The sequence below is a fragment of the Pteronotus mesoamericanus genome, unplaced genomic scaffold (genome assembly GCF_021234165.1).
Source record: "Pteronotus mesoamericanus isolate MK-2021 breed Mesoamerican mustached bat unplaced genomic scaffold, CSHL_Meso_final contig_221, whole genome shotgun sequence".
NCBI classification, from domain to species: Eukaryota; Metazoa; Chordata; class Mammalia; order Chiroptera; family Mormoopidae; genus Pteronotus; species Pteronotus mesoamericanus.
The window spans coordinates 19,186,385-19,201,692 of record NW_026555092.1 but is presented as its reverse complement, the minus strand read 5'-3'; the positions used below and the strand labels follow the sequence as shown (position 1 = coordinate 19,201,692).

Here is a 15,308-nt window from a genome sequence, read left to right as displayed (position 1 = left end):
TCCATGGATGATCTGAATGCATTTAGAACTCTGAGTGAAGACTTAATGAGAATGTCTTCTATTTGATTGCTGTTTGTATGGAATCAGGTTACTGTAGAATGTGGAAAAATGATTTTGCTCCAGTTTCTAAACAAAATGAAAAGCATTGTCCTAATTGAATTTGTTTTGACATTCTTGTTTCTCCACACAGGTCAAGTTGCAAGATTGAACAAAAGAATAAAGCTGGAGGGTAATATGAGGCCTTTTACCAAAATACTGTAAATGTTAGGAATGGCGTTTTTACTAAATACCTTTAGTAAATACCTTTTAAAACCTTTAAAGAGTGTTATGTAGGATGTGCCTTCATTTCCATATTAAAAAGGCAGTGTTAGAAATAAAATATCACAGAGTTTAGAAAAGGTGAGGATTGAGATCACTTTGAAAATTAGTTTTTGATTGCTATAAGAATTTGATTACAACAGCATAGGAAATATAGTCAGTAATATTTTAATAACTATGTATGGTGCCAATTAGGTACTGGAAATATCAGGGGGAGCACTCTGTAAAGTATATGATCGTCTAACTTGCTATACTGTACATCTGAAACTAATACAAAATAACATTGAATGTAAATAGTAATACAAAATTTTTTAATTAAAAAAAGGAACAAATAAAAGAATGTGATTACAGTTCATGACATTTATGCATAGACTTTTTTTTTAAAGATCATTTGAGGTTTGGCTCTCCTTAAAATTAGGGAGTCTTTAGATACTGGCATAAGGAAACTAGCTACAGTTAGAGTTGGAACATTATATAGAATGATAACATATTTGAGTACTTAGGGTATGCCAGACACTATTCTAAGTGGTATGTATATTAACTCAATTATTATTTCAGTATATTCTGATTATTTGATTCAGTGTACACAGTCTCAGAGAAGTAACCAGAAAATATTTTTCCTCTTGGAAAAGGGTATTTTGATAGCTTTAAAAAAATCCTCACCTGAGGATATGTTTATTGATTTTAGAGAGGGAGGAAGGAATGGAGGGAAGGAGAGAAAGAAACATCAATGTGAGAGAGAAACATCAATAGGTTGCCTCCTGTACATGCCCCAACTGGGGATCAAACCCACAACCTAGGTGTGTGCCCTGATTGGGATTCAGACCCACCAACTATGGTACACAGGATGATGCTCCAACCAACTGAGCCACCTGACCAAGGCTGGTAGTTTTTTAATGCTTTAAAATAAATCTGAATACTATTTTGAAGACTTTCAAATAAAAATATTTGATCACTTAATATTGCAGTTGATCAAAAATAACTACATATATCCTCTCTTTTGAAAAGCAGTTTATTGTTCAAATTTTCTTTTCCCCTGCCGATGTAGGCTACTGAATGGAATACAGTAATTTCTGAAATCATTTTACAATTATACGAGGTCTGTCTGGAAAAAGTCCAGCCATTGTTAATATAATGAGAACATTTGTATGGCATCGATGTAACCTGGCAGCCAAGGAGAATGGACTGGAATGTGCATGAGTGAACAGCGACGACTTCACCATACTAGTCAATGGGAGCAGTAGACAATGCTGTGTAACGCATACTATGTGGCTGTTGTATCCAAAATGACTGAGCAAGTAGAGCAACGAATCTCCATCCAATTTTGTACTAACCTTGAACATTTCTCTGCGGAAATTATTCAGATGATTTAGAAGGCTGTAGCTATGGGCAACTGGTGATTGGCAGCTTTGTCATGACAAGACACCAGCTCACGCATCATGTCTCATGCAGAGTTTTTTGGTGAAACATCAAATCACCCAGGTGACTAAGCCCCTCTACAGCTCAGATTTGGTGCCCTGTGACTTCTGGCTTTTCCTAAAACTAAAATTTCTTTTGAAAGGGAAGAGATTTCAGACCATTGATGAGATTCAGGAAAATAGGATGGGGACAGCTGCTGGCAACTGGGAGAACTGTGTGAAGTCCAAAGGTGTCTACTTTGAAGGGGTCTGAGGCATCATTGTCCTGTGTACAATGTATCTTGTATCTTCTTTAATAAATGTGTCTATTTTTCATATTACATGGCTGGATACCTTCTGGACAGATCTCATATGTTGCCCCTTATCTGTTCAAATCAACAACCCATGTGGTAATTACTAGCCTATAACATCTATTTTGGCAACATGTATACCTTGTATATGTGCACATTGTTTCTGCAAAGAACTGCCTAAAGAGTCTGGTATTTTCTTCCAATCTATGTTCAAATCTGTGAAATGAGGAGTAGGCCTCTGATCTGTAGTTCTGAATAGATTGGTTATCCATCAATATACAAGACAATTTGTTCTCTGAATCATAACGCTCCACAGAGTAGTTGGTGGTAGGGGAATGAAATTACTATTTTTAAAGTGATCGTTTTATGCATGTTAGATTTTTAAATGAATTTTTCAGACAGATTTTTCCCATTTTTTTCCTACACAAAATATTTCTAAAATAACAAAAGAAAATAACTCAGTCTTTAAAAATATATACCTCTTCCTCTTATAGAGGTCCAAGTAAGAGTACTGAAAAACAAATAATGCAAGAGCATCTCTGTAAGTGAATGCCTGGGCTTGGGAAGTCTCACTGTCCTTTAACTTGTTGCTGGCACAGATGGAGAGTGAAGACCATTGCTTGCAGAAGCTGGTGCTGAGAAGGACCAGAGGTTAATGCAAAGAAAACTTCTTGATTTGCCAGAGAAGTCTGGGAAGGGAACAGATGGCCACAAGAAGGGCCCTCTAGCTTACTCAGCTGCTCTGAGAAGCTTATAGTGACCTCTCTAAAACAAACGAATGAAGTAGCTCTCAGGGTAAAGGGGCAGCATCATTTGTATTCCCAAATAACAATACTGTTCCTCACTACAATCTCTCTCACCCACACCCAGTACTGAGGGTACCATCTGCTTTTTGTGAACTTATATAGGTGCTGGCCCTGGCCACTTGGGATTGAAATTCAATGACACCTCTGGGAAATGTGTTCTTTACAAATTACTTTCACATGAGTCTGATAGGTATATAAGTAATATGTCTTTATGCATTAAGAAACCGAGGCAAAGAGAAATTGAGGGATACCGGAATTAGAATTTAAGCACTCTGATTCCTGAGTTCTGTATATCATGGTAAGTCCACAGAGCCATTGCAGTGCTCTTGTTTAGGGAGCAGTTATCCAGCTTTTGAATAAGGCCTCTGGAAAGGAAATTAGTTATTTTTGAGGATGTCACTATCACTGTTTTATGCCTTTGTGTGGTTATCGTTTTGCTAGGTGACAGAAAGGAGAAAGTGACTGCTGGTATACTGCTACAACCTTCCAGGAGACTGCATTTAAGGGAAAAGGTCTAATTTACATGATGCAGTGTCATCAAAACCAAATTTATTCAAGAAGAGAGCATTCTCATTCAAAGGAGTTACTTAGTTTATATATAGTGTGTACACACACACACACCACATACCCATACTTAAACTGACTATAAGAAAAATGATTGTTTCTGTAAACCATAGCTCTCCTTTCCCTGCCATCGACTGAAATTACATTCATTTTCAAACATTAGCACCTGCTCATGGGTCTGGTGAATCAAAAGAGCAATGAGCAAAGTGGTTTTAATTGCCCGAGCCTTACTAGAGCCTTTCTTGTACTCAGAAACACAAAAGACTTTGAATAGTGTCAGAGGGCTGTACTGAGAAGTGCTTTCCTTTAGAATGCTCAGCAGATGATTCACTCACTGTGCTGAGACATTGTCTTGTATGGATGAGTTTATGAGCCCATCTTCCAACTGTGACAGCATAACAGAACAGTCAGTTTCAGTTGCCTTGAACAATTGCCCAGGAAACCAGGAAAATGTAAAAATTTACAGACTTGATGTTAGGGCATTTTTGTAGAATTTTACTTCCTAATGACTTTTTTAAAAAAAGATTTTATTTATTTATTTTATTTTTAGACAGAGGGGAAGGGAAGGAGAAAGAGAGGGAGAGAAACATCAGTGTGTGGTTGCTTCTCACATGCCCCTTACTGGGGACCTGGCCCGCAACCCAGGCATGTGCCCTGACTGGGAATTGAACCAGCGACCCTTTGGTTTGCAGGCAGGTGCTCAGTCCGCTGAGCCATACCAGCCAGGGCATACTTTCTAATTACTTTTATTAAGTTTTGTATACATATTTTAAAATGCATGGTCATATTCATGTGTTGTAGTTAAGAACAAAGGCTCTGGAGCCAGACTACCTGTATTCATACCTGAATTCTAACAGTTTACAGTGGGATGTTTTATTATTTTTAAAATCAGTTTTCTTTTTTTAAAGATGTTATTTGTTTGTTTGTTTATAGAGAGAAGGGGAGGGAGAAAGGGAGAGAGACAATGATGTGAGAGTGAAACATTGATTGGTTGCCTCTTATACCTGTCCCAACCAGGGACTGAACCCGCAATCGAGGCATGTCCCCTGATTGGGAACTGATGACCTTTTGCTTTGCAGGATGACACCCAACCAACTGAGCCCCACCAGTCAGGGCTCGTTTTCATTTTTCAATTTCAGTTACTGTGCATTATTATAATAGATTCAGGTGTATACCCCAGTGATTAAACACTATATAATTTACTAAGTGAGCATCCTGATAACTCACCCACTCATCTCACACCATACATAGTTATTAGAATATTATTGACAATATTCCCTATGCTGTACCTTCCATCCCCATGGCTATTCTGTAACAACCATTTATACCTCTTAATCCCTTTACAGTTTTCACGCCCCCCAACACCCCAGTCATCTGGCAACCATCAAAATATTCTCTGTACATAAGAGTCTGTTTCTGTTCTACTTGTTCATTTATTTTGTTTTTTAGATTCAGTTGTTGACAGATATGTGTTTATTGCCATTGTGTTGCTCATATATTTTTATTTTTATTTTTTTTTAAAGAAGACCCTTTAACATTTCATATAACACTGGATTGGTGGTGAGAGCTCTAGCTTTTTCTTGTCTGGGAAGCTCTTTATCTGTCTTGCCATTCTAAATGATAGCTTTACTGTGTAGAGTAATCTTGGTTGTAGGTCCTTGCTTTTCATCACTTTGAATATTTTTTGTCCCAATCCCTTCTGCCTGCAAAATTTCTGTTGAGAAGGTAATGACAGTCTTATGGGAACTCCATTGTAGGGAACTGATTTTCTCTTGCTGCTTTTTAAAAATTGTATTTTATTGATTATGCTATTACAGTTGTCTCAATTTTTCCCCCTTTGCCTCCTTCCACTTTGCATCCCCACTCCCTCGGGCAGCCCCACGCCTTTGTTCATGTCCATGGGTCATGCTCTCTGGCTCTGTGGGTGGAGGACTCAGCAAAGGGACAGTGGCCTCTGCCCACTTTTGTATCTGAGAGAAAGCTGTCCCCCAGCTCTCACCTTGATGCCAGAAACTTCAGTTTGTCCCCAGATGCCACTAGTGATTTTCAAGCTGCTACCCCAGTGCTAGAGTAGAGCTCAGAGGTAGTGAGTCTGAGTAACTTTGTATGCAGTTTCTTTAAGAGTAACTGGTTGGAAATCTAACAGTTCCTTCCACTGACTCAATCCCCGCTGGTTTTTGCACCCAGAAGTTATGGGTACTTATCTTCCTGGCACTGGAATCCTGCCCTGGGGGCCTGGTGTGGGATTGGGACCCCTCACTCTCAAGATATCCCTCCTGAATTTTTATTCACCACAGGCGGTGTGCGACCAGCCCATTCCGCATCTCCACATCTTTCCTCCTTCCAGTCTTTATCACTGTGGTTTCTTCAATTCCGTAGTTGTCAGACTTCCATTCAACTCAATTTTTGATGGTCTGAGTGATGCTTGTTCTATAGTTTAGTTGTAATTTTGATGTGGTTGTGTGAGGAGGCGAGCTGTGTTTACCTACACCTCCATCTTGACCAGGAGTCTCTCTCTTAGTATTTTAGGGAAATATGAATAGAAGATCATTACAAAGATGATATTTAGGAGATTTTTGTGTATAAAGTAGTTTCTCCTATAAGTTCTAAGCAATTTTTGTGGGGCTTTTTTTCACTTTTTAAAATCAGGCACTCAACTATGTTCCAGGCAGTGAGCTGATCACTTTACATATTTTTTCCTTTATTTTCTAGACGAGGATGTCAAGAGTCAGAGTAGGTGAGAGTCAAAATTTAAGTATAAAACAAAGTCACCCTAATGAAATGCTAGATCAAGGCAAATGATCCTCAGTGACTACTAAAACTGTTAGGTGAAAAATTGACAAGAAAGTTAAATCAGAATTATTGGTGCTGTGTGCTAGTGAGTATAGGTGTAACACTGCATATCCTCACCATACCACACTGTGCTTTCCATGTCTTACAAGGTTTCTTGCCTTTTAGGTATTCTATATGGTCACCACTTCAGACTTGTACATTTTGAGGAAATGCCTTTATCTTCCTTGTTATTCTTCCTGTCCCTTCATGTGGCATTATTTTGGTTTCTCTTTTGTTTATAGCATTCACCTTACTTTAGATTGTACCGATACTATTTGTAGACTTCTCTTTGCCCACCACCTAGAGCTCAAAATTTACTACAGAGGTTTTTAAACTTATTTTGGTTTCCTTATTAACTTTTTTGAGACTTGTGATGAAAACTATGAACTACCTCCCCAGAGAAAGGTACATATGTAAAACGAGTTCTCTGTTAGTTCAGTAGGACCCCAGGGTGAAGACTCTTTCGAGAATGTGTGTTTTGAAGAATAAATCCCTGAGTTGCATTGGCCTATGTTTGGCAGAGCCTACCATATATATAGGAGATACTCAGCAAATAATATCTGAATTGATTAATTAAAATGCAAAATGAAAATCTTTAAGTTTCTTACAACAGAATCTCTAAACACACTTTCTTTGTTTCCTTAGGCTTCCATCTCAGTGGCACAGTAACTGAGCCAGCCACTACTTCTGAACCAGCAATGACGTATAAAGTTGCAATCAGTTTTGATCGATGCAAAATCACTTCAGTGACATGTGGCTGTGGCAACAAGGACATATTCTACTGTGCTCATGTGGTAGCGCTCTCACTGTACAGGATCCGTAAACCAGACCAAGTCAAACTGCGTCTTCCTATCTCAGAAACCCTCTTCCAGATGAATAGGGACCAGCTACAAAAGTTCATTCAATATTTAATCACAGCACACCACACTGAAGTTCTTCCTACCGCACAGAAACTGGCAGATGAGATTCTGTCCTCCAACTCAGAAATCAACCAAGTGAATGGTAATTATACAATATTTTTGTTGCTAAAAATCTACTTTATTACTTTATTGCATGTTTAGAGGTTGGGATATTTTTGCAGTTATAATCAGTTAACCTTAAACAACTCATTCTATCCAAACTGTGCATTTCAACTCTTAGTTTCTTAAAGCAGTCCAGTTGTCTACCTCAGAAAGGTCTGACAAAAAAGGTCTGGAAAAAGTTAGAGTTATAGATTGATCTAGTTTATGGGTTTTATTTGTCCATGCAATCCATGACCCCAGGAGCCTGGAATGTGGAAGAGTGAGAGAAAGCATAAATTTTGTCATTCATTGAAGTGAGATGGATATGAGAATTCCCTTAACATTTCAGGATCCTACATACCATTAGGGTTATTCTAAAGAGCATCTGTTAGCATTGTGCTTATGAGTTATATAATGACGGGAGTGCATAGATAGAAAAAGACAGTACGTTCAGTCATTCGTTCAACAGGTATATCTTGAGCACCTACCATGTGTAAGCAATAGTGCTGATTGTTGAGGGCATAAAACAGACATGGTTCCTGCTTTCAAGTAGCTTATAATCTAGCAGAAAACACAGCCAAGTCTGAAATAAATGCTTGCTTTTATAATGAAGCCAGGTTCATTAAACCATTGAAGGATTTTGAGAAGAGGAACTATAGAGCCAATTTTTCATTTTGTTAGGTCCTGCTATGTTTCAGGCATCATACAAGTGACTTTTTATATGTTAACTCATTTAGTTTTCAAAACTACCCTGTTAGGCATGTGATATAACCATTACCATTTAATAAATAAGGAAATTGTTTATAACCCACACTTACCTGATTTCAGAACTCAAGTTTTTAGACTTGTTTATACAACTTTTCTTTCTTTAGAAGATAACTATGGTACTAATGTGAAAAGAGGCAAGAGACCAGGTAGGTAGCCTGTATAATACTGAAGGCCATTCGCCAAAAGTCCCCCCTTTCCCATTTCTCCAATATAGGTAAGCCGTACACACAACCTCACTACTCCTTAGAGAATAGTCAGACAGACAGTCTTCCAGGAACTCATGCTAACTAGCAGAAATAATCTTCCATTGCTTTATAAAACTCAAGATTATAGCTTGTTACATAAAAAGATCCTTCTATTTGAGTGATGCTGTTAAATAGTATCCCTCTCTATCTCTTCTTATCCACATAGGGAGACTGTTCTAATTTTCTGGCCTCCTTAAGTCTACAGTTCTTAGAGACCTGAGTTCTGCCCCTTCCCTAGAGAGAAATACAGCTGTGTACCCTAAGAACTGGGCAGTAGCCTGCATTTGTGCCCCATTCCCACTACTCTTTCTCAGAATTTTTGTCTGTTTCCAAGCTCTCTCACCTTTTCTTAAACAGCCCACCTTAGTTCAGGACCTGCACTGTATATGTCTTTTTTGACTACTGCTATCACCAATGCAACCCTCTTTTTTCTTTACCACTGTGTTGAAGCAGCCTTTATCCATCCCTCATTATACCTCCCATCTCAGTATCTTATTATTTGTCTGAAATTAGGCTGACATGATCACAATGAACTTGAGATCTGATTCTCAGCCTTCCCCAGGAAACACTATTACCCAGGAACTAGCACCTGTGTTTGGATCCCAGACTTACATTAGCTTTGTACCCCAGGTTCCATAGTTTTCCGCAAGACATTTCTATTCTATTTCTAATAGCCAGTACTATAAAGACAATGATACTGAGAGTAGAGTGGAGATATGGAAGGGGGGAAATAGAGGTATCTTAGAGGTAACATGGACTGGGTTCAACGTTCAGGTGTGTAGGATGAGTGGGGAGTAAAGAAAAGGAAGATGAGAGAAAACTGAAGTCCAGAATGTCTAGCTAGGATGGCACTGACATTTATCATTATTTAATGATAATGTTTCCATTTACTTAGGGAACATTAGAGAAGGAATGGATTTATAAGAAGGGTGAATTCAATTTGTTTGAGGTGCTTGTAAAATATTTGGGTAAAAATTTTTGATAGCAGAATATATGGATCTGAAACTCAGAAAAAATTAAGTTTTTGAAGTTACTACCATAGAAATGACGTTTGAAGTCATGTTTCTGTCCCCTGCTGAATCTTTAAACACTTAGAACATCTTCCTTCTCCTCTCTACCAAACTCTACTCCTCACCAAAACAGACTTAAAAAGCAGAGATAAGCTTTCTAAAACTGCTGTCTCCTTTTAATCTCAGAAATGTTGTGCTCCTTTCTTCCCCTGAAAACTTTTCTTGTATTAGGCCCTATATGTGATTATAGCTAGAATTTGCATTGTCTTTGGATTGGTGATTCTCTTTGCTCTGATAACTACCTACCCTGAGATTCTCTGGCATAAACACCCTGGCCAGGTCTTTAATTGCTGCTTATCTATGAAAAGAAATTGGATACCAAGATAAAGGGAAGATAACTTGAGGGGTCAATCAGGAACCGTGTTTTACTAATTTTTGAGTCTCCAAGCATGGTATCTGAAAAATAATAAGGGTTTATTTAATGAATGCAGCCTTGTATATATATATATAGGTGATGAAACAGGAGCCAGTGGAGGACTAAGTAGAATGAGAAATGAGAAAAAAGCTAGCAAGTTATTATTAAAGTCAGTATAGAATTGAATCACAAGAAGTGAACAGTCAAGTCAATAGATCAGTGCTTACAAACATAGAAAGGTAATTTGGTGTAGAGACTTTGCAAAGAAAAGACAACCTTGAAAAAGTATTAATATTATCATCATAAGAATAAAAGAAGATATTGCAATCATGAAATAAAAACTGAATATTATAAAAACAAAATACAAAACAGAAAACTAATAAATATAATGGCAAAAAATTATAGAACTAAATGATGGAAAATGAATGTAAGGAAATTTCCTATATAGTACAGCAAAAAGACAGATAAGAAAAATAGAAGGAAAACAAGATGTCAAAAATTAAGGAACAAGTCCTAGAGTGATAAGGTTTGAATAACAGGGGCTCCAAAAGTAGAAAATAGAGATAAGGAATGTATCGATGAAATAATAGCAGAAGAGTTTCTAAACCAAAACCATTGAGTTTCCACAGTGAAAGGATTCCACCAAATGCCCTAAACTAGTGTACCATAAACTAGTGTAAGCAGCCTCCGGGACAATTTGAAATGTTCCAACATTTGCATCATTGGGGTGCCCTGAAGAAGAGAAAGAGCAATAAATTGTAAATCTATTTGAAAAAATAATGGAAGAAAACTTCCCTAAATTGGTGAAGGAAATAGACATACAAGTCCAGGAAGCACAGAGAGCCCCAAACCAGTTGGACCCAAAGAGGACCATACCAAGACACATCATAATTAAAATGCCAAGTGTTAAAGAGAGCATCTTAAAAACAGCAAGAGAAAAGTGGAGAGTTACCTGCAAAGGAGTTCCATAATACTCTTAGCTGATTACTCAAAAGAAACTTTGCAGGCAAGAAGGGGCTGGCAAGTACTCAAAGTGATGAAAAGCAAGGACCTACAACCAAAATTACTCTATCCAGCCAAGCTATCCTTTAGAATTGAAGGGCAGATAAAGTGCTTCCCAGAGTAGGTATAGCTAAAGGAGTTCATCATCACGAAGCCATTATTACATGAAATATTAAAGGTACTTACTTAAGAAAAAGAAGATCAAAACTGTGAACATTAAAATGACAACAAACTCACAACTATCAACAGCTGAATCTAAAAAATAAAAATAAAAACAAAAACAAACTAAACAAACAACCAGAATAGGAACAGAATCACAGGTATTGGTATCATTTGGAGGGTTATCAGCTGGGAGGAGGAAGGGGAAGAAAGAGGGAAATGGTGCAGGGATCAAGAAGCATAACTGGTAGGAATAAAATAGACAGAGGGATGTTAAGAATAGTATAGGAAATGGAGAAGCCAAAAAACTTATATGCACAACCCATGGACATGAACTAAGGGGGGAATTGCTGAAGGGAAGGTGGGTATTGGGCAGAAGGTGACAAAGGGAAATTTGGGACTACTGTAGCAGCATAATCAATAAAATATACTTTTAAAAAAGCAATATACCATAATATTAACAATGATGATCTATGGCTGGTGGAATTATAGGTAGATTTTTATTTTCTTTATGTTTTAGTATATTTTCTATGATAAGCAAGTATTATTTTTTAATTTATAAAAAGGATGTTTTAAGAATGAAAGAAAAATTAGTTCCAAAGACATAAAGCCCCATTAGGACAGATCTCACTGTTACAGCATCATGCTAACTTGAAGCCTCAACCCACATGATGTTTTGTTTCATAACTATTTATAAAAGACATCCTTTTTATTTTATCTTCCTATGGAAAATTTCACACTATAATGTTAAAGTGTCCATTACATCAACTGGGTACACTTTACCACTATTGAGTTTCATACTCATCTCGCTCTCTTTTTTTTGTCTTTCATCTTTTAAATGTCAAAGTTAATTATAAAATATTTAAAAAATTTAAAACCATTATAAAGTCTTAAGAATTACACCAACATGACACCTGCACAGAAATAATCAGTTAGATCAATGAAATATGAGCATTCTAGAGACAAATATATATATCTATCTAACAATGTAATATATGATTAAGTTGATATTTCAAATCAATGGGCAAAATAAGGCTTATTCAACAAATAAGGTGCATGGACCACTATTACTTGAAATAAAACAAGTGTAGAACCCTACTTCACACATTATACAAGAAATATTCAGGTGAGTTAAAAATCAATATGTAGAATCTAAGGAGTTTTAGAAGAAAATAGAACTAATATTTTTCATGACCTGAAGTAAAATATTCAAACCCAGAAGCTATAAAGTAATATTGACAATATGACTATATTAAACATTTAACTATATATAGTAATATACATATAAAAAAGTGAAAAGACAAGGAATTGAATAGAAAAGTATTTGCAACACATCTAAAACATGGTTAATAGGTTGTTTTTGTTTATTTGTTTTTTAGGGAAAAAAGTTCTACAAACCTTTAATCAATAAATGGATAAAGAATACCAAAAAGTCATTTAAAGCTTTAAAAAAAATAGAAATAGGCAAGAAATATACTAAAACAGGTTTAGCTTCAACAAATAGTAAAGGAACAATTAAAATAACATCATTGTCACAATCAGATTAATACATACTAAAAATATTGGTAATACCAAGTATTGGCAACTCTGAAAGGAACTAAGAATTCATAGAAAAATTTTCTGCATCTTAAAGCAGTCCCTTTAGCATATTTTGCAGTGCTGGTTTGGTGGAGGTGTATTCTTTTAGCCTTCTTTTGTCTGGGAAACTCCTTATTTCGCCTTCCATTTTAATTGAGAGCCTTGCTGGGTAGAGCAGTCTTGGTTGCATGCCTTTGCTTTTCATGACTTGGAATATTTCTTGCCATTCCCTTCTGGCTTGCAGTGTTACTGTTGAGAAGTCACATGCTAGCTGCATTGGGGCTCCCTTATATGTTACTACCACTTTCTCCCGTGCTTCCTTTAGGATTCTCTGTTTGTCTTTGATATATGCCTTTTTAATGATGGTGTGTCTTGGAGTGAGCCTAATTGGGTTCCTCCTTCCATAGGACCCTCTGTGCTTCCCGGACTTGTGTGACTTTTTCTCTCCTCCAGTTAACGGAAGTTTTCCATCATGACTTTTTCAAACAGGTTCTCTATCCCTTCCTCATCCTCTTCTCCTTCTGCTATCCCTATTATACGGATATTATTACATTTCAGGTTGTCCTGCATTTCCCTAAATGCCTCTTCATTCTTTTTGAGTCTTTTTTCATTCTCTTGCTCTTCCTGGGAGCTTTTTTCTACCTTGTCCTCCAGCTCTCTGATTCGGTCCTCAGCTTCATCGAGCCTCCTTTTGATTCCTTCTACTGTGTTCTTCAATTCAGAAATGGTATTCTCCATTTCCTCTTGTCTCTTATTGATGGTTTCTATGTCCTTTCTCATGCTGATGTAGTTTGCAGTAAGTTCCTCGTAGTTTCCTCTAGTTTTTTGTAATTCTCTCTGAGCTCACCGAGCTCATTGAGTTTCCTTAGAACTGTTGTTTGGAACTCAATACCTGATAGTTTACTTCTCTCTACTTCATTTAGTTCTCTTTCTGGGGATTCCTCCTTTCCCTTCAAGTGGAGCATATTTCTTTGTCTTCCCATTATTTGTGAGACTCTTCTCTTTTGCTTCTGCTTCTTAAGTTGATCTGTCTTGATTTCCTGACTTTGTGGTGTGAACTTCTATGGTTGGAGACCACTGTTTTTACCCTCTGGATCTGCCTCTGATGATGTCAGATGTCGTCCCTGTCTGACCTTAGGCAGTCTGTTTGAGACTTCCAGGAGTCTACTGTTTGTGGCTGTCTCCTTCAGCTGTTAATCTATTCACTCTGCACTCAGCAGGCTGCCTTAGACAGCTCAGGGTGGGGCGGAGTCCCTGGGGGGCGGGGAGCAGAGTTATTGGGTCCTCTCACACTGCTGCTGTGTGAGGGAGGAGTCCGCACTGGGATCCCACCAACTACTCTCTCTGTTCTCTCCCCAAAGCTTCCATCTCCAGTCTCTCCTCAAGTGTCGCCAGACCTCTCTGCGTCCACTTTAGCCAGGGATCTACTGTCTGTGGCTGCTATTCTGCACTCAGCAGGCAGCTTAGACAGCACAGGGCAGGGTGGAATCCCACCTGGGGGCGGGGCTCTTGGGTCCTTTGACAATGGTGCCTATCAGGGGAAGTGGTCTCTCCCTGACCAAGATGGCTGCTGCCACATGGGGGATGAGGGATGAGTCAGCACTGAGTTCCGGCCGGCTACTTTCAGTTCTCTCCCCAAAGCCTCGTTCCCCAGTATCTCCTCAGGCATCTCTAGCCCACTCTGCCCTGCCTTTGCCTGAGACCAGGTTAAGTAGCTGCAAATAAAAATTCATGCGTTGGCCCTTTAAATGGTTCTTTGCATCTCCAGCCACCTATCTCTGGCAGAGAGCAACACTGCTGCTTTTCGCAGCTGGCTGTTTTTCCTGTGTACTTTTTGGGCTCTGGTGCTGTGGACTAGAGATCCCTGCTTTTTGTTTAGACCCCGCTCTTCTCAGGGGGATCCAACTGGCCTTTTCCATATCCTTCTGTCGCTGCCGCCGTGGGCACCCCACCCGACTTCTCAAGTCTCTACCGCACTCCTTACCAGTTAGATTGTGCTAAAGCTAATTCTTCTGTGTCTGAAGTGACAAGGCTCCTCTCTCGCTATTGTTTAGTTGTTTGCTCTAGGTGATTTCTCCACAATTTACTTCTAATTCCAGGTTGGTCCTGGAAGGAGGTCAGTGTGACTTCTACTCACTCCTCTGCGATCTTGATTCTACTCCTCATCTCTTTTTATGAAACAACTAAATGTTCTAACCAGTGAGCATATATAGGGACTTTCTTCTTTTTTTCTTTTTCTTTTTTTAACCAAAGGAGTTTTAAAGAAAGATTTTGTGTTGGAGTTAGGGAGGGACTGCTAGAGAGGCTGATTGTGGACTCCAGGCTTAGTTTATCTAGTTAAAATGATTTATGCTCTTGTTTATTCCTACACGCTATATCTTGCTACACTATCTGCTTTAAAGATGGTATTTCTTATAGATTAACCTTAGATTTTTTTTTCTTATTCTACATGATCTCTATAGCCTATCTTAACTATATCCTTGACTTAAAATGTCATCTGTGAACTATGACTCACAAATTTATTTCTCCAGCCCATATCTTTTGAGCTTTATGCTTTATATTCAGCTAATTAACTGTTCCATGTCACAGAGACATCCCAAGATCAGCATACCCAAATGTGAATTTATCTTCTTCCCCACACTTGCTTAATAAATAACACCACCATCTAGTCACTGAATCATGATAAGGAACCTTGTAGTCATCCCTAAAACCTCTTTCTTTCTTATAATCCACATGCATTCCATTGCAAGATCTGTTAACTTTACCTGCTAAGTATGTTTCATCATTTTTCACTTCTACGTTTATTGTGATTCTGCCATCACCCTAAGTCAAAACACTAATCTCCCACCTACATTGCCACCGTAGCCTCCTAACTGATCTTTCCATATCCACTGTTGCTCCC

General features: G+C 38.1%; 1 protein-coding gene across 1 annotated transcript in view; it reads left to right on the top strand.

Annotated features, from left to right (window-relative positions):
• ZSWIM5 (zinc finger SWIM-type containing 5) overlaps nucleotides 1-15,308 on the top strand; it is a 125,394-nt gene that overhangs the window by 58,901 nt on the left and 51,185 nt on the right. The window contains exon 2 of the mRNA XM_054571631.1: nucleotides 6,874-7,230. Within this exon, the coding sequence (XP_054427606.1) occupies nucleotides 6,874-7,230 (357 nt within the window). The remainder of the gene's footprint in view (nucleotides 1-6,873; nucleotides 7,231-15,308) is intronic.